Source organism: Sphaerodactylus townsendi, linkage group LG04 (assembly GCF_021028975.2).
Source record: "Sphaerodactylus townsendi isolate TG3544 linkage group LG04, MPM_Stown_v2.3, whole genome shotgun sequence".
Lineage (NCBI taxonomy): Eukaryota > Metazoa > Chordata > Lepidosauria > Squamata > Sphaerodactylidae > Sphaerodactylus > Sphaerodactylus townsendi.
Window position 1 is genome coordinate 25,541,851 of NC_059428.1, and position 25,201 is coordinate 25,567,051.

General features: G+C 45.4%; 1 protein-coding gene across 1 annotated transcript in view; it reads right to left on the minus strand.

The window, feature by feature from the left end:
* GUCY1A2 (guanylate cyclase 1 soluble subunit alpha 2) overlaps positions 1 to 25,201 on the minus strand; it is a 201,113-nt gene that overhangs the window by 175,671 nt on the left and 241 nt on the right. The window contains exons 2-4 of the mRNA XM_048494034.1: positions 24,568 to 24,629; positions 13,251 to 13,372; positions 4,432 to 5,150 (exon numbers count right to left, since the gene is read on the minus strand). Of these exons, the coding sequence (XP_048349991.1) occupies positions 4,432 to 5,150; positions 13,251 to 13,372; positions 24,568 to 24,629 (903 nt within the window). The remainder of the gene's footprint in view (positions 1 to 4,431; positions 5,151 to 13,250; positions 13,373 to 24,567; positions 24,630 to 25,201) is intronic.

The following is a 25,201-nucleotide window of genomic DNA, read 5'->3' on the forward strand; positions in this document are numbered from 1 at the left end:
GGAACTGCGGGAACAAACGAATATTCCTGCCTCAGCACCACCGCCCCTCTAAGGAGTCATGCCGCAGCTGCAGATCTTGCAATGGGCTGAGGGGCCTGTCATCCTCTGCTCAGGGAATGGCTGGGTCCTCTGACATGGAGCTTGTTTCTGTGACTTATGGTCTTGTGAAAACGTGGGACAGTTTTGTTTAAAAACAAGGCATGTTTCCTGAGATGTGGGCGCCTAGCGTGACTGGGCTGAGCTGGGAGTAACGGGGGAGGAGGGCCAGCTGTCCCCAGCCTCAGCTGGCCCCTTCCCTGCTCTGGTCTCAGGAAAGGAAGGTGGGAGCCTGGGGCTGGTCAGGCATGCCACCTGCAGAGAGACACCCAGCGTGGCTGGCCATGACAGAGGAGGAGGGGAGGCATGGAAAGCGTTGGGCTGGCCCGAACAGCGAGGTGGGAAAAATACACTAGTTCTGCCCCGGTTGTGTTCCCGTGGTGTTTGCATGGCAGTGGGGTCACACAGGGATATTTTAAAAGTACCACCTTGCTAGCGATTTTTGAAAGTCGTGGAGAAAAGGCAATATTGTGAGGTGACACTGGGGCAGACCCACTGCAGCTCCAGGAGCCATGCAGAATTCTCGACTGCACAGTGATATTTCCCATCCTCACACCGGTGCAATTTTGCCATGCAAGAACAGCCAAAAAGTGATAACATATTACTAAAGTAGTAAAACAACATACATCAGTGGTGCATAATGGCTCATGTCACAGTGCATGGCTGCTGCTACTACTACTACTACTACTACTGTTACTAATGTTTTTACATGCAGGTTTCTGACATTTACCATGAAACTAATGAAAACGAAGTACTAATGACATGGCACAGTGTGTTACACAATTAATGCAATTGCATATTTTAGTGAATGATGCAAGAGCCCAGCATCATGAGGAATAACATTTGACAGAGAACAATAGCTAACTATCAGCATGTTGAATGGTAAACGCTGCCTGCTTTGACTAGAATGAAAAACAATAAGCGAATCAACCATTTAAAACCTCCTGCTTTAGTGAAAATTACATGTCTGCTTCTCTGTATAAATGCCCCAAACATGGCAGATCACTGTTCAACAGAAATCTCTACAGAAGTAATATGGTAAGGTAATTAAAATGTTGTGTGGTCATTCAAGGTGTCATTAAAGATCACTGAAGTACAGCCACTAGAGCAAGTCTGTTTTGTGGGTGGGGTGTGTGCCTTTTTTAAATCCATGGTTGGGCGCGATGGAGTTTCACATTTCCCATTCACAGCCACTGGCAGCTGTCAAATTAGCCAATATAATACATTTTAGAAATCATCAGAGCCTAAATATATTTTGACAAGCCAACACGAAGAATGTTTGCAAAAGAAAAGGGAAGATCCCCAAAATTGGATTCTGTGATTTTTCTGCAAGGGTACAGGCATCAAAAGATGCTTAGTGTCAACTTTTTGCATTCACAGAGCGAACAAAGGAAGAATTAGAACTTTCAAGATAATATCTGGCAGATGCCCCTCACGGTACAATGACTTTCAGGCCACTCCAGCTGAATTTTAAGGGGAATGAAAGAAAGACAGAAAACAATTCAGGGCTGTGTGTGATGGATTTAAAATTACTCGGCCTGCTGGTTTCACAATACACAAAAATTAATATTAATAGACCAGGCCTCTTGAGTGAAGTCAATAGGGAAAAAAAGACATAGCCTTCATTGGTGAGAAAATATTAGTTCCTATTATATTATTTATGAAAGGGCAAAACATTTGGGAAAGGGCAGAAAATGAAACAACATTTTTCAAAATAACCCTACAAAAACATTTATTTATTTTTATTTATATTTTAGATTTATAGGCCGCCTCTTCCCCGGAGGGCTCAAGGCGGCTCAACAACATGGCTGTTATTAACAGCAACACAGCAACATAACTTAAACGTTAAAACTCCGGCAGCAGTTACATATGATTTAAGCGATCCAAGCCATTCAACAGTATAAAACAGTTCAGACAGGCGCCCGTTCCTAAGGCTAAAAGCAATAAAGCAATAAAGCAGGAAAGGGAGGGAGCAGGTGGGCCAGATGGAATCACAGCAGGCCCAGCCAAGATGACAAAGATGGAAAATCGGCAGAGTTTCAATGGGGGGCAGTAGAACGGCGGCCAGCCTCTCCAAAGGCCCGGTGGAATAATTCTGTCTTACAGGCCCTGCGGAACTCGCCAAGGTCCCGCAGGGCCCGGACTGATGGAGGTAAGGTATTCCACCAGGCTGGGGCCAGAGCCGTGAAGGCCCTGGCCCGGGTCGGAGGAGCCAGCGCGCGTCGTCCCGGCGGGGGCTAGGGGTCACCAGCAATTCTGCCACTGCCGAGCGCAGTGGCCTATGAGGGACATAAGGGGTGATGCGGTCCCGAAGATATGAGGGCCCCATGCCGCGTAAGGCCTTAAAGGTTATTACCAGCACCTTGAAGACGATCCGGAACTCCACTGGGAGCCAGTGCAGATGGCGTAGCACAGGAGTGATATGATCTGAATAATCACCACCTGTCAAAAGCCGTGCCGCTGCATTCTGGACCAGCTTCAACTTCCGGATCAATCGCAAGGGAAGGCCCGCGTAAAGCGAGTTACAGTAATCTAACCGCGAGGTGACTGTCACATGGATCACAGTGGCCAGGTCAGTCTGGGAGAGATAGGGGGCCAACCGCCGTGCCTGGCGAAGATGAAAAAATGCAACCTGGGTAACATGGGCCACCTGGCTCTCCATTGACAAGGCAGAGTCCAGGCGGACCCCCAGGCTGCGAGCCAGGGATGCCGGGGTCAGAGCGACCCCCTCCAAAATAGGCGGCTGGAATTCCCTTGGTCTCTCCCCCCGGCCCAGCCAGAGGACCTCCGTCTTTGTTGGATTTAGTTTTAACCTACTCTGCTTCAACCAACCAGCGACCGACTCCAAACAATGCTGTAGAGCTGCAGGGGCAGAGGTCGCCCCCCTCCCCATCAACAGAATGAGCTGGGTGTCATCCGCATATTGGTGACAGACCATTCAGGGGAGCAGAGGCGTAGCTGAATAGGAGTTCACACTCTGTGTTTTCCACCCCACCCCTCCACAGCTCCACCTCCTCCCCTGCACCCCCCACTTACCTTTTCCAGCTGGCAGAAAACAGCTTTCTGCCATCTGAAAATGGGCCAGGCTGGTGGGGCGTGGCCAGGCCTGGTAAGGCAGGGCGAGGAGGGAAGGGGGCAGGTAAGGCAATTTATGCACGGCCCAGGTGTGCACCCAGTGCAACGTGTACCCCCAGTCCCCTTGTAGCTACGCCACTGCAGGGGAGATCAGCAACTGAAGCTTTCAGAGCCAAATCTAGTCCTTCATATACCATCATATGGGACTAGCTAATAACCCAAAGATGGGGGGGGGGGAATGAAAACAGCAGTCATAATCCAGTCAGTGACTGGAGGACCCACCACCCTCTATTCTGGCTGAAAAACAGGTCACTCAATTAAAGACCAATAAGACATGCAGAGGTCTTTTTAGCAGATAAAAAAGGGCTGCATCATCTACCAAACAGTTCCTTGCAGCCGCATATAAGAAAGGATATTTCCCCATGACTTGTCAGAGCTTAGACTATCATATGTGAAACTTCCAGATAAATGTCACTAATAAAAGCACATCTAAAAAACAGTACTTCAAAATACCTTAGAGGTTATTCCTCAGCAGAAACCTCCAAACTTGCCTTTAAAAGGGTTTTGGTTTAAACAAGATTTGGTCTCAAATTTAGCTCCAGGTCTTATCAACTTCGCCCACTGCACCATCCATTTTGTCACAAGCCCCAGACATCAAACAGGATATCCAAAGCTAGTGAATGGACACCTAAAATACAATGCGAACAAGTTAGCCCAAAGAGTGATGCTCAAAACCTCTCTGAGAGTCTTTAAGGGTCTACTCATGACTCTTGATAGCCCACAAAATTAGTTTTGCCTGAACAGGAACCTCCAAATCAGCTCTTACAGATAGAACTGGAGGTCATGTACATTCAAAGGAAGCATAATCTGAAAGGACAACTATGTAGGCAAAAGTCACAAAACACATATCCCTTTTTATCATGTTCAAAGTTGTTAAGATAAGCAACAGAACAAACTTAGCCTGGATACTTTCCTTACATTTCATTTGCTAGCAGACCCCCACCCCCACTCCACAAATCACCCTTTTTTCCATCAAGTTGAAGCTGAATCATGGCAAATCAATAAGGTCATCAAGGCAAGAGACAAACGGGGGGGGGGGGTGCTATTGCCTTCCTCTTCATAAAGACCCTGGAATTCCTTGGTGGTCCTCCATCCCAATACTAGCTGACTCTGCTTAACTTCCAAGATGACAAGATCGGGCTAGCCTGGGCAATCCAGGCCTGGCATTCACACATTACAAGTCTAAATTCATATTCTTACCTTATCTTTATTTTCAAAAGCAGACATTTCAAGCTTGGTCCGGATCACAAAGGGCGTGGACAGTCTCAGAAGGACTCGTTCAAATGTGGCACCAATCCTTGGAGAAACAATCTCAAAGCAGTCCTGGAACTTCAAGGCCTTGTGAGTATCACACTTGAGCTGCTTCCTAAGACCTTCCCCCAGCTGCAGCACCAGCATGCTGGGGTCAAACATCAGATGGAAGGGGAAAGCTCTGCAGAATGTACTGATGCTTATCCTCAAGTCTGCCGGGGACTGAGAAGTCCCCAGAGGAAGCGCTTTTGTGATATTTGCATTCTCACGTTCTTTGATAATAAAGGTGAGGCAGCTGCAGTTGCCCGGGTTGGAGTCCTCGGAGCACGGCTCGTCACTTGCAATCTGCTCCACTTCAACTTCCAGTTGGTAGATCTTCCTCGCTGCTGCTGTAATCATACCCATCATGGCAAAACCAACTATCTGATGGGGGTGGAAGTAGTGGAGCATAAGTTTACCATCAGGGAACTCTTTGCATAGGAAAGAAGGGGATTCTGAGGTGGCCTGCCTTCCAACAGAAGTCCTGATGTGTTCATGCAAGGCATTAAAGCCATTAAAGAAATCTTGTAAGGTGCCTCCCACCGCCCGGAGGACTCGTTCATTCTCATCAAAGCAGATGTTGAAGAATTCCGCCCCAAATTTCTCTTGCAGTTCTTCGAACTTCAAGCCTACACAGCAATAAACAGGCATGTGTTAGTATGATGGCGCTACTGATTAGCATCAAGCTTTGGGAACATTGACAGGCAAATTAATACAGGGTCACCAATTGAGGAATCTGGGTCTGCAACTCTGAGGAGCTATGAATGGAACTATGAGGAGCTATGAATGGAATTATGGATGGCAGTCATATCTAATTCCTTATCTCTGCCTCACGAAATGGCTTTCTGGCCAGTCCTGTTACAACAGGTTACTCCCTTCACTCATATCTCTCACTTCTAAATCAGCCAGTTGGGTGCTAGAGAGTACTCCTGGGGGAAGGGGGAGAGACCTCCAGTTACTGACTCCTACTCCAAAGGCAGTGGCCCAACACTGGGTGTATAAAACAGACTTGATCTACAGTTTTATACCAATTATTAGAGGACTAATGAAGAGATGAAATATCGCTCCCCCTGCCAGTAAGAGTGATGCCCACTCAGAAAACGGGAACAGTTCTCACACTGTTGTCACATCAGTCTGAAAGACATGCCACTAAGAGAGTCATCAAAAACACAACAGAACCAGCAATTCGTCCAGTTTCTTTTTTAAGACACACGATTAGCCTTTTCAAGCTCCCATCACAGAATCTCATGTTTTTGATTACCAAAAGGTCACCCAGCTGAAAACTTACACTGTCAAATCAGAGACACCTTACAGGAAATGTGGTCTTGCTTGGGTGTTCTAATATCTTATACTCTGCTGTTGGAGGACTGTCTATTTTACATTGACCTTTCCACAGTTTTCACAGTTTCTGAGGAAAGGCCTCTGAGGAAAAGAATTCTTAATCAGAATTTACATTTTACCAACTTCAGTCTAACCCGCTTCTCCATTCTCAACTACATCAAGAAGGAACAAGGCATAGAAAACTATGGCTTTGAGTGCCACCAAATGCAAAGGAGCAAAATCCTTGCCGTTCACAAGTAATTTCGCAGCTTAACAAGGCAATGAAAGCTGAGAAGTCCAAGGGGTAATTTCCATGGAAACCATTCCATACCTCTTCCCCAATACCTGTTTTTCATTCTTTCAGCAGGGTTATCCAGGGCAGGAAGAAAGTGTGATTTCTCAAACATCACCAGCAACCAAGAAAGGCTATGAAAAGCAATAGGAGGGGGTCCTGTGAAAATGTTTGTGGGAGAAGACTATGTTTTTTATTAAAAGGTATCTCAATCAATTTATCTCAAGAACTGCTATCCATGATAGCTAGTGTGCAGGATAATTTCCATCAATGGGTAAACTTTCACCCATTTGTCATTTCAACAAAGCATCTTTTCATCTAAACAAAGATCCAGTCCTGGCTTTCCTCCACTTCACTGGACTAGCAGGTACTTCATAAGAGCTCAAGATGCATCATCTTTGTCTCTGTGGGGACCACCCCCATGCAAAAACTGTTGCCTCCAGCAAAGTAGAGTGCTTGGGTTGCAACCTCCCAACATTTTCTGGCTAGTCATGGCCACCAGGGCAGCCATTTTTGAGGCACCTGAAGATGTTTGGATTTGAGTCCTCAGAAATTCCAGAAGTGCCCAGAGACTGAACAAGGAGGATGAGAGACCCATGATATAAATGATCTGGACATTCCTAAGTGTAAAGTTGCTGTTTAACCTTGGAACATTTCCTTCTGACAAAGTTGGCGGGAAGCCCAGATTGAGGAGTGTTTCTATTATCTGTATCTCTTGTTTCTTCTGCCTGTCTGTGTGAAACTGTTTCCAGGAGGTTTTGGGGTGAGAACTAAAGGTGTTTATCCAACTTTGTTTATCTAACTAAAGATGTTTATCTAACTTTGGCGGGAACTGGTGGGGAGCCCGTAAAAGAGGCTGCTCGAACGTTGGGGGGTCAGTTCCCGCATTGCTTGTGATCGACTTGGAATGCCAGCTCAATAAAGAACTTGAAAAGTTACTTTTGGCCTGGACTTTACCGGTTCCTTACATTATGTGGGAACCAGTTCCTTACATTATGCGGAACATTATTACAACTGGTTCCTTACATTATGCGGGAAACACTAATCCTGTTTCTTTCACATCAAGCACTGACCATACCTGCTGTGGACATCAGTAAGCCTGAAAAGTGAGTAGGTTTGCTGCCATCCTGTGTAAAACTGAAGAACTTAACACTGCTGCACATTGTAGGTCGTACTTGGCATGTGTTACAGGCAGAGTTACATCTGGCAACTGGCCCCAACTGAAGATGCCCTCATGATGGTCTTAGTGCCTGAAGTTTCTGTTCGCTTTTCACAAGAACATCAAGGGGAACAAGAATCTTATAAAAAGGAACCAGAAATTTTCAGCAGCATCTTATTAAATGAAATGGAACATGAATTAGCTGCACCAAGAAGAATAACTACCACAGAGAAAACCACGTCTTTCATTTCTATCAGAATATTTGATTTCCTAAGGGCATGCATTACGATACTAGGAATAATATAAATATTCAGCAGCCATATGATATCAATAAAATCCCAGCGGAGCTGCCAGGAACATTGTACAATTTGAATGGCTCACAGTCTTCTGAACTTGGGAGAAGAATGTAATTAAAAAGTTTTATGCCCTGAGGCATATAAAATTGGGGAAAGGTGAAAATGGAAGGGCAGGGGGAAAAAAGATTATTTATCAGCTTGCAAGTTGGGGGTGGGGAGATTAACATCACAAGGCAGTTTTCTAAATAACGCACATTGCTTGTTGTATTGATGACTTCGTGTGGCTTTTCAGCTAGTGATCAGCTCAATGGTTGACAAAGAGGAATCAGGGCCTTACACACATCAGCAGAACATGACGAACCACAGCAAGCACTGAAACAGAAACTACACAGCCTTGCCCTCATTTATTCTGAAGCAAAACCTATTAATCTCAATGGAATTGACTTCCAAGTCGATTTGTCTAGTATTACAACTGGGTCAACTAATCCTATGAATGTTTAATCACACGTAAGGGCTACCAAGTGCAACAGCACTTACTCCCAAATAAGGATGCACAGCAGCCCCATGGTATTGTCTCGTCTCCCCCTCCCCCCTCTCCTCCTTTGCAAGCCACCCTTCACTTCCTCCCCTCCCTCCCCTTCCCTTCCCTTGCATGCCACTCCTCCCTTTCCCCCTCTTTCTATTAGGGTGAGTGGGGCATGTCCAGATGCCGGGCCCGCTCCCCTTCCCTCTCCTCCCTTGCATGCCACCCCTCACTCCCTCCACTCCACTCCCCTCCCCCCCTTCCCTTGCATGCCACCCCTCCTTCCCCTCCCCCTCCTAATGCTAGGGTGATTGGGCCATGCCCAGATGTCGAGCCCCCTCCCCCTCCCTCTCCTCCCTTGCATGCCACCCTTTACTCCCTCCCGTCCCCTTCCCTTGGATGCCACCCTTCACCCCAGATGCTCAGTGGAACAGCATCTGCTTGGCACACAGAAGGTCCCAGGTTCAAGTCAAAAAAATAAAAAAGGATTATGCAGTAGATGATATGAAGGACCATTGCCTGAGACCCTGAAGTCTGAGTAGACAGTACTGGCCTTGATGGATTGATGATCTGATTCAATAGAGGGAAGTTTAGGTGCTCACAGGGCTGCCAACCTCCCAGGGGTGGCTGGAGATCTCCCAGAATTACAAATGATCTATAGGCAACAGTTGCCCTGGAGAAAATGGCCACTTTGGAAGGTGGACTTCATTGCATTACATCCCAGGGAAGACATCCCCTTCCCCAAACCCCAAATCTCAGGGTATTTCCCACCCTAGAACTGGCAACCCTATGTAATCATGCATGTCTGATGTGTGGTGGATAGGGGGGAGAATTAACTTGCCCTATTTTCAGGATATCCTTCATTTTTGCCAGCATACTGGGGGGGGGGGAGCAAAGTAATTTCCCTTCGACTTCATACGTGGACATCGCTAATGGAAGCTTTACACGGCATGGAGGAAAAACACCACCTGGCAAATAATATTCCATTAAGCCTTTATTAAATGGACAATTTTCTCCATGCCAGTTGGCAACTCGATGCACATGGTTGCAATCTCTAGCTTACAAGGGAGTCATGTTTTACACAAATTATAGTTTGCATAGGTGCATAGCAACAACAAAACCATGATTAATTTAGTTTCTGCTTTTAACTGCCTTATTATTTGTTTCCCCTTACAATATCAATGCAGCAGTGGGAGGAAGAGGGAGGGGTGCCTCCAGTAGGCTTGGTAAATACCCTAAAAATTTGGTAAAATTCAGATTCAGATTTATTCTGGCATAAAATTATCTGTATGCCCGAATAAGACAAATAACATATTCGGATATACCCAAATATTCGGGTATATCTGAAAAATGTGGGTCAGTTTGAATTTTTTTTGTATTTTTTAGTGTTTTTTCACGTTTTGGCATGCAGGGGGCGCATTTCTAAAGCTAATGGCACCAAATGTCAGAGTATGATCTGGGAAGTGTCATGATGATCCCCCACAAGTTTGGTAAAGTTTGGTTGGGGGGAGCAAAGTTATGGAACCTTAAAGTGGGTGCCCCATTCTCCATTGTTTCCAATGGGAGTTAACAGGAGATGGGGGCTACCACTTGGAGGGTCCATAACTTTGACCCCCCTGAACCAAACTTCACCACACTTGGGAGTATCATAAGAACAGTTTCTGGATGAGATCCCAACATTTTGGTGTCAATAGATTTAAAAATGCACCCCTGACAGTCACCCAAAGGAATTTCCCCAGATTCTGGGCTCTGAAGCGCCCTGACTCCATTGTAGTCAATGGGAAATTTCTTGTGGGAGGTTTGTGGGGTGCACATTTTTCAAGGTAAAGCCACAAAACTTTCAGGGTGTCTTCAAGAGAGTTTCTTGATGACACCATCCAGGTTTGGTGACCTTTGCTTCAGGGGGTTCCATGTTATGGGCCCCCAAAATGGTAGGGCCCATCTCCCACCACCCCTGAAGCAAAGTTCAACAAACCTGGGTGGTGTTGTCAAGAGAATCTCCTGAAGATGCTCTGAAAGTTTTGTGCCTCTGCCTTGAAAAATGTGCACCCCACAGCCCTCCCCCAGAAATTCCCCATTGGCTGCAATGGAGCCACTTCAGAGCATAGAATCTCCCAGCTCTCTTCAGCAAGTTCTATGGTGGGAAAAATTAATTGGTTTTTCCCCACCATAAACTTCAATGGGGCTTGCTGTTGTGCCCAGCTGGCTCTGTGCTGGAGATTTTATTGGAGACTCTGGGAGGATCTTGCTTTGGTGGGGACACTTATTTCCTGCAGGACTGCTGATGTGTCTCCTGAAAGGAACCAGCCAACTTTGCTGAGGTTTGCATGGCTGGGCATTATTTCTGTGGGCATCAGGTTCACTTTCAAATGGATACCCACAGCATTTGCCCCTCCCACGTAAACTTCAGCTAAGTTGGCCCAACATCAATTTTCTTGTATAAACTGCACTGGCACCTGTTCCCATTTCCTCAAATCTCTTCTAGATCAGTAAATATTGCTCTTCCTTCAATGTCCTCTTATATTCCCCTCTATCAATCACCTCTCTTTACATCTTAGCTTATTGAAACTCTGTGTGCATATTTGCTGCTTATGTTTGCATTTTTATTGTTTTTAGCCCTTAATAAAATTGTAAACCTTCTCCTTCATTCTGATTTTTGTGTGGATTTCTAAGGGGATGTGGATTCTGCATAAACTTGCATAGTCCCCCAGTTCGGCCTCTCACACTGCAAAGTTTGTTCCTTGCTAATTATCCAAACTAAAAGGGGACAGACCAGACTGATTTGGGCAACAGTTCATTAAGTGGAAGACTGCAACAGCATCATCAACTGGATCATAGAGCCATAATCACCTATCAACTGAATCCAAGAGCCATAATGCCTATGGCACAGGAGACAGGAGATGTTTGTGAAGACTATAGAGGACATTGTGATTGGCAGCTATTTAAACCCCCATCCTCCATGCATATTAATATGACCCTGTGATAACAGACCTGCCACGGCAGAAGTATGTTGGGTTGATTATAGAAAACTTCAACCACCTATGCAAAAATATGACGGGGGGGGAACCCTTTTTCACTTGGTCACAAACTCACTTATTTATTTATTTTTAAAAGTACTCTTAATAAGCAGCAGGCAAAGGGGCTCTGCGATGTTTGCAAACAGTGAGACTTTCCCGCACAGCTTTCGACACACTACAAATCTGAAGTGTGAGAACTGCGAAGCGACATGGAAAATGTTCTTGCAGCCTGCAATTTCCTGGAAAGGCACTAAATAAGCAATCCTCTAGTAAAGTCGTCCTGACAAGCCCCAGAGATATTAATGGAAAATTTAGAACACAATTAATTGGTATTTTCTCCTTGAGAGAGCCTTCGAATGGGGCTTGAACATAGATAATATTTCTGATTCCCTTCTCAGGAGCCAGCAGGTCTATATTAAGACTACTGGAGGAGCAACTGTGGATAAATTGGCAAATGAACAATACAGGTAAAGATAATTTAATTTATCTGTAGGTACAAGGGTATATTACTCCTAGATAGACAATAAAAGGAACTGCCAATTTGGGGGGAGGGAGGTTATAGAGAAGAGAGTATGAACAGAAAAAAAAGGAAAGAGGAAGAAAACAAGGGGGTGAACAGGACAGAGAAAAACTCTGAAGGTAAAGAAGAGAGGTCCATGGCAGGGAAAAGGAAGTGGGGTGGCCTACTCCACGATGAATCTGAAAAAAGTAAAGATCCATCAGAAAAATGGTCTGTGTCACATAAAGAAGGGAAGGAATCCCTGAGAATTATGGTGGGGAAGGAGAAAATTGTATGGAGTTACTTTGCAAGCAAATCCTGGAAAACTGGAAGTGGGTCCCACATCAAAAAATTTGAGAGACACTGACTTAAAAGAAACATCAATCTCTGAGGAGATCTGAGCATTTCAAACCCAGGTTTTGGTTTTGTGCTGGAAAAAAATGCTAACTTGAGTTCTCCCCATCTCCTGTTCACATGCAGTTTTCTGGAGTTCAGTTTGCATCTTTCTTCTCACAGCTAGCAGATATTCAACAACACATACAGGTGTTCTATAAATCAGTGCAAAAAGGAAACTTTATGGGAGTCACATAGTTGCAACAATTTGGGGGGGGGGTGTGTGATTTTATCAAGGCACACATGTGCACACTAAAAACTATAGCTCATGGCACATGCATGAAATCCAGAATTTGCTGAAGAAATTCACCGGGTTAAACCATTAGGCAGCCCAGCATGGAACACAGGACATAGCAAACCCAAAGGACAATGTTATAGAAGAACATGGGAAAATCTGCACAGCCCTCTTTAGATTTTATTCCTGAAGCATAAAGGAAAGAGACCCAATGGAAAACAGTCTGTAAATAAACATTTGACCTCGTCCATATTTTTAGTGGTTTAAAGTTTTGCTGATTTTGCTGCCACGGAAGACAGGAGCATAGAAATGTTTCAAATAAGTAAATGAGTGCACGGAACAGGGAGTTGAAGGAGCACACACACCCATACACCTTCCTAGTTACACAACCCAATGTTGAGAGACACGTCTGCTTAAGTCAAAATAACCAACAGTCGAAAGATAAGCCAATTAACACGGCCAGAGTTTTCATGAGCCAAAGTCAACTGTGTCAGATGCACAACGAAGTTGCCGCAAGATGCTCTGCAATTTACCCCTATGTGCATCAGAAAGCATGTGAAGAGTGCCTTGAGTAGAGACCTGTATCTATTAATCAGAACCCAGCAATGCTCTGGACTGGGGTCTCTGCGTAGTAGCACATTCAGTTATATCAACAGAGTAAAAAATGTTGGTATTTAACATCTGAAGGCTGTACAACAGATATCAGATACAGTGGAGTGACATGAAGTGACGGCTGCTGTCTGTGCCCTGGTTGTGAACCTTTAGGGAGCATCTGATGGGCTACGTGGGAACAGAATGTCAGACCAGATGGACTTGAGATGTTGCATCAAGCCATTCTTCTTGACATGGAACAACCTCGTCACTATTACATATTACGTATTAATGGCACTGATTACAAAGGTCTGCAGAACAGGGACTTGTAGATAAAGTACAATGGGCAGGAATCTCAAATAATCCATTGCCCCTATTAAAAATAGCACAACTATATACATTACCGAGTATATTTGCTGTACACTGGAGAATTCCTGAGACGTCTTCAGTTTCGTCGCTGCCAGAGTTGTCTGCATAGGAGCATCGGTTAGAGATATTGTGGAAGTTCTTTTCTGCATCCCTGTAACTACAAAGCAACAAAAAAACCCAACATCAGCTAAGATAATCAGCTGTAAAACATTTAGAAGAACAAGCATCTGGAAGAAGAACTGGTATGGTTTCTGTAAAGGCAAGACCTGCCACAACCATTTTTCTGAGTAGTTTCCATCACACATTTATTTCAAAACTTTTACTGAAGTCATTCACCAACAGCTTCTGGATAATATAAGTCAAGAGGAAAAGTTCTCCTACATATTAGTAATTTCTTGTCCATGGGCTACATGGAGACAGCCAGCAAAACGTCACAGTTAGAATGCTAGACTAAGTGGAGACCCAGATTCAAATTACCACTTTGGCATGGAAGCTTGCTGGGTGACCATGGGCCAGTCATATACTGTTAGCCTAACCTACCTAACAGGGTTGTTGTGAGGATAAAAAAGAGAAGGGGAGATGAGGCACACCATCCTGAGCTCCTTGGAGGAAGCATGTGATAAAAATGTATTAAAATAAATAAATGCCTAAAAAAACAGGAAGCGGAAAAACAAAACAAATGAAATTATTTCTCTCTCCTTCACAGAAAGGAGGTTTCAGATCTACACAGAGCCCTGGACAGATCCAGCAGGCTATTCTTATGGTTTGGAGGGAAAGAAATATTACCTATTGTACTAGAGCGGGTCACATTAACTGGGGACATTTTGGGGAAATTTCAGTGAAAACCTCTGGTGTCAAACCAGTGACCATTAACCACTGTTTCTCTACTGCAGAGCAGAAGACCAAAACCAAGCAAGAGGTGAAAGATCTGTGATAAGAACTTTAAAAGCGAATTAGCTCTCTCAGATAGCTGCTTTCAATAATGGGGAAGGATCACTGGGCGAGACAGTGTTAAAAAAGCTCCTCTTATGCCTCTTGTCCATGATTTAAAACAACAGCCATCAATCTTGATGAACAAGGAGTGGGCACCACCACAAAATGGCTGCCAGGGGAGAGGGCAATTACAAAATATTGGAAGATCCAAAGCAAGCACTTTCTAGAACAGATGCAGTTGTTTCTGAACGGGTGCTCCTTGTAGACCCAAAGCCAATGTTCCTTTGAAGCATGCTGCTGCGGTAAGGTGGAGGAAAAGTTAACCTTGGGAAGGAAACTTTGTCAGAGTAGCAAATGTGTCCAGCAAATACACTGCCCTTCTCCGAGCTTGCTAACAGCTTCTTGGGGCTATCTGTTAGCTTTCTATAAACCATGGAACATCCTAATCAAGGATCTTTTGTGGTCACATCTATTTTGGCCCAGTGTAAAGTTCGGGGAGCGATCTGCATGAGAGCCTCAGCAATAGATGTGCTTTTACCTTTTTCCTGCCTCAGGCTTGCCCCAAGCATTATTTACCCAGCCCTCGTTCAGTGTGGCAAATGTAGGAATACGGAAGCTCAGAGGGAGGAAAAGTGCCCAGAAGGATAGTTTTAAGAGGACAGCAATAAAGACAAAAAGACTTAAACGCCACCCCATGTTCTGTTTCTCTCTTGCAAATGGGAAAGTAGCAAGTGTGTGTGTGGGGGGGGGGGGGGGAGGAGCAGCCAAGTAATGAGATCCTGTTCAGCAGAGAACCTTGTCCCACAGAAATATTTACACTGCATTTTCACTGCCCTTTATATGAGTCCTTGGCTCATCCCGCACATGCAGAATAATGCACTTTCAAACTGCTTTCAGTGCTCTTTGAAGATGTGTGGAATGGCAAAATCCACTTGCAAACAGTTGTGAAAGTGGTTTGAAAATGCATTATTTTGCGTGTGCGGAAGGGGCCCTTGATTCTACTGAACTGCCAATTTTGTCTGAAATGCAGAACACAAATACAAATTTATTGAAAGTCTGTTTAATTAAATAGCACACACACGCACGCACACACGCCACTTTGCTGTCCAGGAATGGCAGCCAGGGTTTGTCCAAGCCGTGCTTGCCATGTGATGCTTGGCCCCCTCAGTTAACCAGTCACTTTCTTGCCAACAATCGGTAGCTTTTTACAGCCTCCTGCTGCCGGGTATCACTTGCTGCTTCACTCCACAGGAAAGCATTCCACAGGCAAGAATTCCCAGCTGGAGACACCCAAAGGGAAGCTGAATGCAGACAAAGGGAGGAAAGGACAGAAAGAGGCTGGAGGCTACAGGCACATAAGCTTCTCTCCTGTAGAGCTTTAGGAATGTAAGCTTTCAAGCAGAGGGGAAAGACGGCTCTGCCAAAGAGTTTTCCCTCTCTGTCTCCCACCTCTGTTCCACATTCAGCACCAGTCTATGACTAAGGCAGGCGACTCCCAGAGCAACAGTTCGCACGCCCACCCTGCCCCAAGGTGTTCTCCTGATGTGCAAGGATTATTAACGGCAAGGAGGGAGCCCAGTGCTCAGCTTGACAAAAAAAGTTGTAGAATGAACAAGGACAAATACCTAAAGGACAGAGAATTTCATAAGCCTGGCCTGAATTTTAATACACACCCACACCTGACTCAACTTGAACAGTACACCAAAGAGCCCAGCGCATATGATGGGCAAATGTGCCATTTGACATAGGCCATTTGTAATAGTCATTTAACTGAAGTGGTCTCAGTCCTACTACATCAGGGATAGGGAACCTGCGGCTCTCCAGATGTTCAGGAACTACAATTCCCATCAGCCTCTGTCAGCATGGCCAATTGGCCATGCTGGTAGGGGCTGATGGGATGCTCAGTTCCCTGAACATCTGGAAAGCCGCATGAGATTCTAATACCTACACACTAAGGGCATAAGGATGGCAAAAAGTAATGGGGGGACTTGGGGGGGGGTGGAAAGTAGAAGTCAGACTTGAAATGAATACCTCAGAATGGCCCTACTAAGAGGCACCGTAGTGCCTCTCACTTTCCCCACCTCCATATTATCCTCCTAACAGCAATCCTATGAAGCATGTCAGGTTTACAGAATGACTGGCCCATTCTGCACAGCACAAATAAGACATCCTGAGGAAGTTTTTAAAAAGGAGTCTTGAGGAGGAACTCTGCACAGCTTTTTCCCCCAAGACATCCTCAGGATATTTCATTTTTGCTCAAGAAGTCTTTTTTAAAAACTTAAAATAGGACTTTTTTGGCCAAGTCATCCACAAGACGTCTCCAACTGTTCTGTGTGGAATGCAGTTCTTGAGACATCGTATTTCTCCCACTCAATCTTGCAGCCCGCCCAAATCTTTCTCTTTTTTTGCTGTTCTGATTCTACTGAGACGGCCGCCATTTTAGGTGGATTCTCCACTCGCTCACCATTTTGCAAAGTTCCCCAAGTCTGTTCTATAGCTTCCAAACCACACATTTTCTCCTCCGCCATCTGTCCTTTCCGCCATTTCCCTCCTCAGAGAACAGAAATACATTCATAATTGCCTTCCCCTCAAATTACACCGCTGAGTTCCCCCTTTTTTCTATTTTGTGTTTGAAATTCAAAGCTGCGGAGCTTCACAGCATGGCAGCCATGACAAAACGTTTATGAGGCGACAGGGCAGATTTTCGCAGTTATGATTTTGGACTGCAACTCCAACAGCAAGCTTGAATGAGGGGAACACCCCACACACACTCTCCTGCAGATATCTGTAGTTAGTGTTCGTTGTGAGGGGGGAACGGCAAGGAGATGGTAAGCCCCTTTGAGTCTCCTACAGGAGAGAAAGGGGGGATATAAATCCAAACTCCTCTCCTTCTTCTTCTTCTTTTGAAGAGTTGTTCTCCCAGCTGTTCTTCAGCCTCCATTTGGAATTTGGCAACCCTGCCCATATCATTCCAGAACGTACAAAAGAGGCTTTTCCTGCACATGTGACCATGTTTGATTTTAAAACCAGTGCATCCAGCATCTGGTTTGCCTTCCCCCCACCCACCCCCAACATGTAGAAAAAAGGGGGCAACACCCCCATGTCACCCTCACCAAAACAGTTCACACTCAAATTAGTTGTGACCTCAGGGGATTTCCAGCCCCCAACAGGAGGTTGGCAACCTTGGATTAATCATTGGACAAAGTGTGAAAGGGGCTCTTCCAGCACCTGGAAAGATGCTGGTTTGAAAACCAGAGCATCCAACATTGGCTTCCCCCATCCCCACCCCAACAACCCCAACAGCAAGCTTGAATGAGAGACACCATGCTTTACCTCCCCGCCCATCATACTTTAACCCCTAAATCACCAGGAGTTTTCCCACCCAGCTGATGGTAATCCTAGAATACAGGCAGCACTGGGGAATCTCTGGATCTGGTCACATTAATGCATTAGGGGCTTGATACCAGGGGCTGTGAGCACAACCCTTTTTCCCCCACCCACCTATGCAGGAAGAGCGGTGTGACCATCAAACACACAGTTTTGCGACACTAATACGTTTATTTTGTATTCCTCATACAAAACAGGTTCAAAACAAACATGTAAACATTAATCTTATTTCAAAATTGTACAATTTTGTACAATTGTACAAACTGTACAATTGTACAAATTGTACAAAATTTCAAAATTGATCAGATTAGCCTGTGCACTCCCACACACGCCAGCTGGGTGACCTTGGGCTAGTCACAGCTTCTTGGATCTCTCTCAGCCCCACCTACCTCACAGGGTGTTTGTTGTGAGGGGGGAAGGGCAAGGAGATTGTCAGCCCTTTTGAGTCTCCTGCAGGAGAGAAAGGGGGGATATAAATCCAAACGCCGCCGCCACTGCCGCCGCCGCCGCTGCTGCTGCTTCTTCTTCTTCTACAAGAACTGTAAAGTGGAAATTCCACAGCACACCTTCACACCGCAAATGTGCGCCGTCTCTGACCAACAACTTCTGCAAATTCCCCTTTGTCATCTGTGCCTACTCCTGTAAAGGAAGCATGACAGGGCATCCCTGACCATGCTCCCTTCTCGGCAATTCATGTCATGTCTGGGATTATATCTCTCAGGAAATGAAGTTCTGACAACTGTCTCCTCCAGTTCTGTGAGCTGCGCCAGTGTTGGTCTGGATTCCCTCTCAGCCTCTGACACTGTGTGACCCATGGCTTCACAGATGTTATGAAGAACCATGCAGGCTGTCACCAGGGAGGTGACATTTTCTGGGAAAACTGTCAGCTTGGTGGTTAGACAACGCCACCATGCCTTCAGTCTTCCAAAGCACACTCCACAACATTCCTTGTCCGACTCAGTCAGTAATTGAAATGCCTTTCCTGTGCATTGTGTGGTAGCACATAAGGCTTCATGAGTCACTTGTGGATTGGGAAGGCACCATCAGCCAGGATGAGGGGAAGAACAGAGACACATTCCATAGAGACACCTTCCAAAGTGTGGGGTTGCCAGGAATATATACCCCCCTGTCCATTGCTTTGCAATCATTCGATTAGTGGAACATGAAGGCATCATGGTTTCTACCAGACTGAATAGTCTCTGCATAAATAAAGCATCATTTATGGCCCACTGTGACCAAAAGGAGGACATCATCTGATTGGCATAGTTCCCTGATTGGCACGCCTCCAGGATGTCTGATTGGGATGGGAAGACATCCATCACACCAACACATTGTGGGAATCCCAACTGTTCAAAGCCAGCCATCACCTGTGGATTAAGGAAAAATTATGGTTCAGTGTACAATAAACAATTTCATGATTGACACTTCAACATTGTTGCCCAAGTATTCTTCTCTATCTCACAGGGCATACTGTTGTTGGTATCACAGATCAAAGCGCAACATGACTTCAGGAAAGTTCAAATCATAACTGGAGCTGGCCAACAAGAAGATATGACACAAGCATATGACTGTGTCATACTGACATGGAACATGGAATCACCTTGGAAATGAGAAAGAGTGGCTGAAATGTACCTTGGCTGCCGTTGCAGCCCGGGAGTGGGGCAGGGAGAGGGGCGGACTCATTGCCGGCATCCAGTCCAGCATGGGGCTGGGGTGCCCAGCTGCCAGCATGAGCGAGTGACGTGCCTGGAGGAGGCGGGGCCACAGCCTTATATGGGCAGGGAGGGCCATCCTGTGCCTCTTCTTGCCCGAGTGCCGACGGCTTCTCCCACCCTCCCTCAGCAGTAGCGTAGGAGGTTAAGAGCTCGTGTATCTAATCTGGAGGAACCGGGTTTGATTCCAAGCTCTGCCACCTGAGCTGTGGAGGCTTATCTGGGGAATTCAAATTAGCCTGTACACTCCCACACACGCCAGCTGGGTGACCTTGGGCTAGTCACAGCTTCTCGGAGCTCTCTCAGCTCCACCTACCTCACAGGGTGTTTGTGGTGAGGGGGGAAGGGCAAGGAGATTGTCAGCCCCTTTGAGTCTCCTGCAGGAGAGAAAGGGGGGATATAAATCCAAACTCTTCATCTTCTTCTTCTCATGGGTCTGAGGTTTCTGTTGTTGGCATCCTGTATACGGTGATTGTTATTTGCATTTCATCTGTCACAGCCTGGCAGGTTGCGCATGGGAACTGATCCATTCAGGGGAGGAGGAGCCTGCATGCCCAGGGTGGGGGTGGAGCAAGCTTGTGAACCACATGCCCAGGCGGGGGCTGCTGGTGTCTCATGCCCCCTGGCGGCAAAGGGAGTTCATCCAGAGGCCAGTGCCCAGATGGACACCACTATCTTGCTGCTCAAGGCATAATAAAGTCAAAGTATTCTCCAAATAAAGTTCATCATTTCATTAGTCCATTTTGCCCAATATCAACCCAATTTTTTTCTGAATGGACTATTGATTGGATTACAAACAACTCTTGAATGGACTAATGAAATGCTGAACTTTATTTGAAGAATACTTTGACTTTATTATTATAAAACATGGACGTGTATGTTTTGGAACTGAGTTCCTGAATACAATAAGTTGCTGTGTTGAGTTCTGGTTGAAACAAATGAAATGAATGTGTTTATAATGAATTTGAGTTTATAAAAAAATTTGAATGGGGAACTGAGCCTGATTTTGCGACGTGGTTTTTGGTAATAATAGCATAACATTACTATACATATTTTAAGGTTTACTATTCTGATATTAAAGTTGTGCTCCCATACTTAATACTTCTGGGATACTGCAAAAGAGGCAGGGAACATTATAGGGAACACTTATCAAAGGCATAGGCAAACTTCAGAACCACTATACAAACAGGCACAAAATGAACACAACCGAGAATCCACTCACCTCTGCCACATCTTCACCAAGACAGATGGTCTAGCTGAAGAGCTCCGCCTCGATGGCCAGGAATAGCTCCATAACTATCTCACCAACTGTGGATACTCCAACGCCAAACTGGTGTTGAACCAGGCAGTAATAGCTCAGGCTGGCGAGGTACCACAAGGCAATGGCCCCCCGCTTCTCCATCAGATGCTGCAGATGCCCCACAAGGCTTCCACCAAGTCCATGAAGGTGCACTTGAACGTTGGCTAACCACTGCTCATCTCCTCAAAAACCCAACATGCAGTTCTCCCGCCACTGAATACTTCTGAGGTACACCCAGCAGCGAGGCTGGTTAGGAATGCTTGCCATGGCAAATCAACCGTGCTTGGCTCTCTGAGATGAGCAGCAGCTGCTGGAAGCAACAAGAGCCCACCTTGCTCTGTTGAGTGGCCTGGTACTTGGACTCCTTGGGATGGGGGGAGAGGGTGCAGCAGTTCTAGACTCCAGAGCTGCTTCCAATGGTGAAATTCCATGCACATGTGCAGACCCTCCTGCATCAGTAGGAGAAGCTGCAGCGAAACCAGTAAAAGCAGCTCTTCCAGCTCCATTTTCCAAACCAGTGCAAATCTCTGTTAAACTCAAAACACAGAGAATGAGCTAAAATGGCACTGAGAAAGGCAAGAGGAGGCTACTTCGATAAATCACTTCCACTTTGTATGTGCACTGACCAATAGAAGGGAGGGAAATAAGCAGAAACATCTCCATCAAATGAGATCGCAGGCTACGGCAACATCCAGCTAGAGAGAAGCAAACTCCCAGTGACTACAGAGATTCGTGTCTCCATGGCTTCAAATCCATGCATGTGTTGAAATTTTTTTAAAAGCCAGCCAAAGGACACCTTAACAGGTGTAAATGCAGAAGCAAACCAGCAGCTGCCTCTTTTCAAGACATCTCCCAGATGTCTTATTTTGGGAGATGTCCCACAGATGTCCCACAGATGTCTTTTCTGTGCCATGTGGAATGGGCCTCTGTGTGGGGCTGCTGTTGAAGCCTGTTCGGAAGCTGGAATTGGTACAGAACACCGCAACCAGAATACTGACTGAAGTGGACCGTATCACTCCAGTCTTGTCCCATCCACACTGGATCCCAATTTGCTTCCAGGCTCCGTTCCAGGTGCTGGTACTGACATTTAAAACCTGACAGGGCTCAGGGCTAACATAAGACCACATTCTGTTTCTGGTTGTATTTCAAGGTCTGGTATTGATCTTTAAAGATCTATACGGTTTGGATCTGGCATAACTTAAGGACTGCCTATTCCCACAGGAACCTACCTGACCACTTGGGTCAGCTTCAGAGGCCCTGCTCCATGTACCCCAGCCATCAGACTTAATTTAAACATTTTACGTGTGTGTTTGTCTTAAATGCCATTTTAAAATTTGCAGCGTTACCTTGAATTGTGTGGGAAAAGTGGCACAGCAAAGTTTTAAATGAATGAACGAATGAAAAAAAATGCTGTAATTGTTTCTCATGTCATATTAGCATTCACCAGTGCAACAAATTCCCATTACAAACTCTTTTCAGTAGAAATTAGATTACGGACTTATACATTTCACAGAACAGAAAGGCAGCCTGACTGAGGTCTGAAACCGTTTCTGCAAGGCAAAAAATAGCTGACCCGGTAATAAATAAGCCATTGCACAATTCCCTAGAAGAAGGGCACGGGACTCTGTGTATGCTTAATTCTGTCCTCTGAAATCGGTTGAACACATTAGGGAAATGCATTTCAGAGTTATTTCTTATTATTGCCAATTTTTTTCTAGTTAAAGAACCAATGTGCAGGATTGCACACACACATACACACACACAATCAACACATTTAAAACATGCCAGAGCAATAAAACTCACAGCTGCCCAGTACAAACAGATGGCTACCATAAATCACCCCCTCCCTCCCCAAACAAGGCCTTCTGTGAGCAGAAGAGGAAGTTTTCGCACGTACCAAATAATGCACTTTCAATTTGCTTTCAATGCACTTTGCAGCTGGATTTTGCTGTGGATTGAATGGGTATACTCATTATGTGTGAAAAGTGATGGAGGAGTGATGGAGGGGGAGCCTTGACTTCTGACAATTTTCCCCTTGAGCTCCGGCCTTCATTCTGATCCCAGTGGTGCCCTGACCCTCAGGAGCCTTTCTTCATGAGGGACAGGAGGTTGCAAAGAGGAGAAGGAGAAATCCATTCCATAAAGTCCTTCCATTTATGGATCATAAGATTCAGCCCACTCAAACTCAAAGGTAAAACAAAATGGTCAGTCCAGGCCACCTTCTATAAATGTTGCCCAATGCATGGCTCACGATGGTCCAAATCAAACAAGATGGTAGGGATTCCATGCATAGAACTGGCCAAGTGGCTATTTAAAAGGGGAAAAGCTGCTGAAACACCCTTAGAAATCTGTGACTTGACCCACTGAAGGACAATATAGCAGCTTGGCAGAATCACTGTAAGTCAGGAATTTGCGGGGAGGACTCATGTCCCATTCACTGTGGTAATCCAAATCAGGATTCTGCCCACTGCACACATACAGAATTCTCAGTGCCATGTCTGGTTTACCCAGTTTTCAAGGCAGTTTTGGGGAAGGAAGAGTAGCATGTGTGAGAGCGGGAGGAAAGACAAGCGTCAACCATCGGGACAGATATCCCAGGGTGGTGCAGTGGTCAAAGTATCCAGCTAGGAAGCACAAGACCCACACTTGACTCTCCACTCTGCCATGGAAGCTCACTAGGTAACCTTGAGCTAGTCTCCTCCTCTCAACCTAATCTACTTCACAGAGATGCTGTTTTGGTAGAAGAAGAGAAAATGTTGTAAGTGTCTTAATGTCTTAATAAACTTTGCAAGTACTGAATCCAAATCACTACATTGTCTCCTTCTTAGCAGGAATAAACAGAAGACTTCCTGAAGTCTCATTCAGCTCCCCTGTGGCTTCAGTGATTTTACTAGCCACTGGCCATACATTCTGAAAGTTATCTTTGCAGCAGAAATAATATAAAATTAAAATTAAAATGGTGTTAGCGTGATGTCACTCCGAGGAAAACCCAGAAGTGACTTCCTGCTTCTCCAGGAATTGACCAAGACTGTACGGTAAAACCTTGTAGATTTTGGTGCTTCCCAAGAAGGACTGATATCACATCTGGGTATTCCCAAAAGTTATATCATGCAGTCATCCTAAGGCAACCCCTCATGTCCCTGCCTCCCTGGTATCCTGCTGGTTACCAAGCAATTTGGAAACATTATTTAGTAGTTAAAGGGCAGTCAGCCCTAAAGATTACATACATTTGATTCACAGTGGGCCTTGAAAAACAACAATTATAGGGACACAGGAAGCAAGATTGACAAGCTCCAGTTATTAGGTGACTCTGCACAGACAAAATATAATGGGTTAAGGGTGTAAAAAAAGCATTATGGAAGAGAGGTTCCCACAGAACTTGCCCCCCCCCAAACGCTTCTAACCTGCTTTATTTTGCTGAACCTGAGTTAAATGAAAGTCACTAAATCAGTGACTTTTCCCCTTTAACGTGGGTTTCACGTGTTTCCTGCTTGTCTCTGTGAAATACAGCAAGTAGAAAGGATTCTGTTTTATCCCATTCAGTCTACTATTATGGTGGATTCTGTAGGCAGCTGCCATTAGAGTGGATTCTATCGGTGGCCGCCATTTTTAGCTGCAGATAAGTTTGTGGAGTGATTCTCAGGTGGAAGGATTCTCGGATGCGCTTTTCCTGTGCAAAATATCCCACATCCTGTCATCAGGGTCCCAGGTTCCCCATGAAAAGGGGAAAACAGCCACATTCAAAAAAGCAAATGCTTGGAAGATTGGTAGAAAAGAAGGACAAAAGAATGCTCAGAGAGACATTCACAAACCCCATGGGAATAAATGAGAATCACTCAAATGTGTCCTTCCCATTCACTGCAATGGAGCCTGCACAAGAGAACATCCCAGCAGAGAGGTCCCTCGACACCACAAATCACTAGTATAGCAACTGTCATTTAAATTTTTTATGGCCTCCCGCTCAGCCTCCCCTTCTGCCTCTCTGCTTCTTCCAAACGTGAAGGAATCAGCTCTACTTACCCAACTGCCTGATGCTCGTAATGCTGCAGGGTCCTCTGGAGAGTCTGCCTTATGGTCTGAGGCTAGAGAATAAACACAGAATAATAATAAAAATGTTATTGGTGCATCGGCAGCCAACCTCGCACTCAGCACGCTGTTTGAATGGAGGTGACTACTGATTTTATTACTTAATCTAATGTATGCTTTTCCAATTACACTCTTTCCCTCTCCTTGCGCATCTGCCACACTTCCCCCAGAGTAGCAGGAAGAAAAGGAGCCGAGAAGTAGCAAGCTGTTTTGTACCACAAATGCATAAATATTTCAAGAGTCGTCCTTCAAATTCCATCCCCCTCATTTACATTTTTTTTATAGCCAGTGTCCCAATATGGGAAGTAGGAGAAAGACAAGAGAGTAAGAACATAAGAACTAGCCTGCTGGATCAGACCAGAGTCCATCTAGTCCAGCATTCTGCTACTCGCAGTGGCCCACCAGGTGCCTTTGGGAGCTCACATGCAGGAGGTGAAAGCAATGGCCTTCTGCTGCTGCTGCTGCTGCTCCTGAGCACCTGGTCTGCTAAGGCATTTGCAATCTGAGATCAAGGAGGATCAAGATTGGTAGCCATAGATTGACTTCTCCTCCATAAATCTGTCCAAGC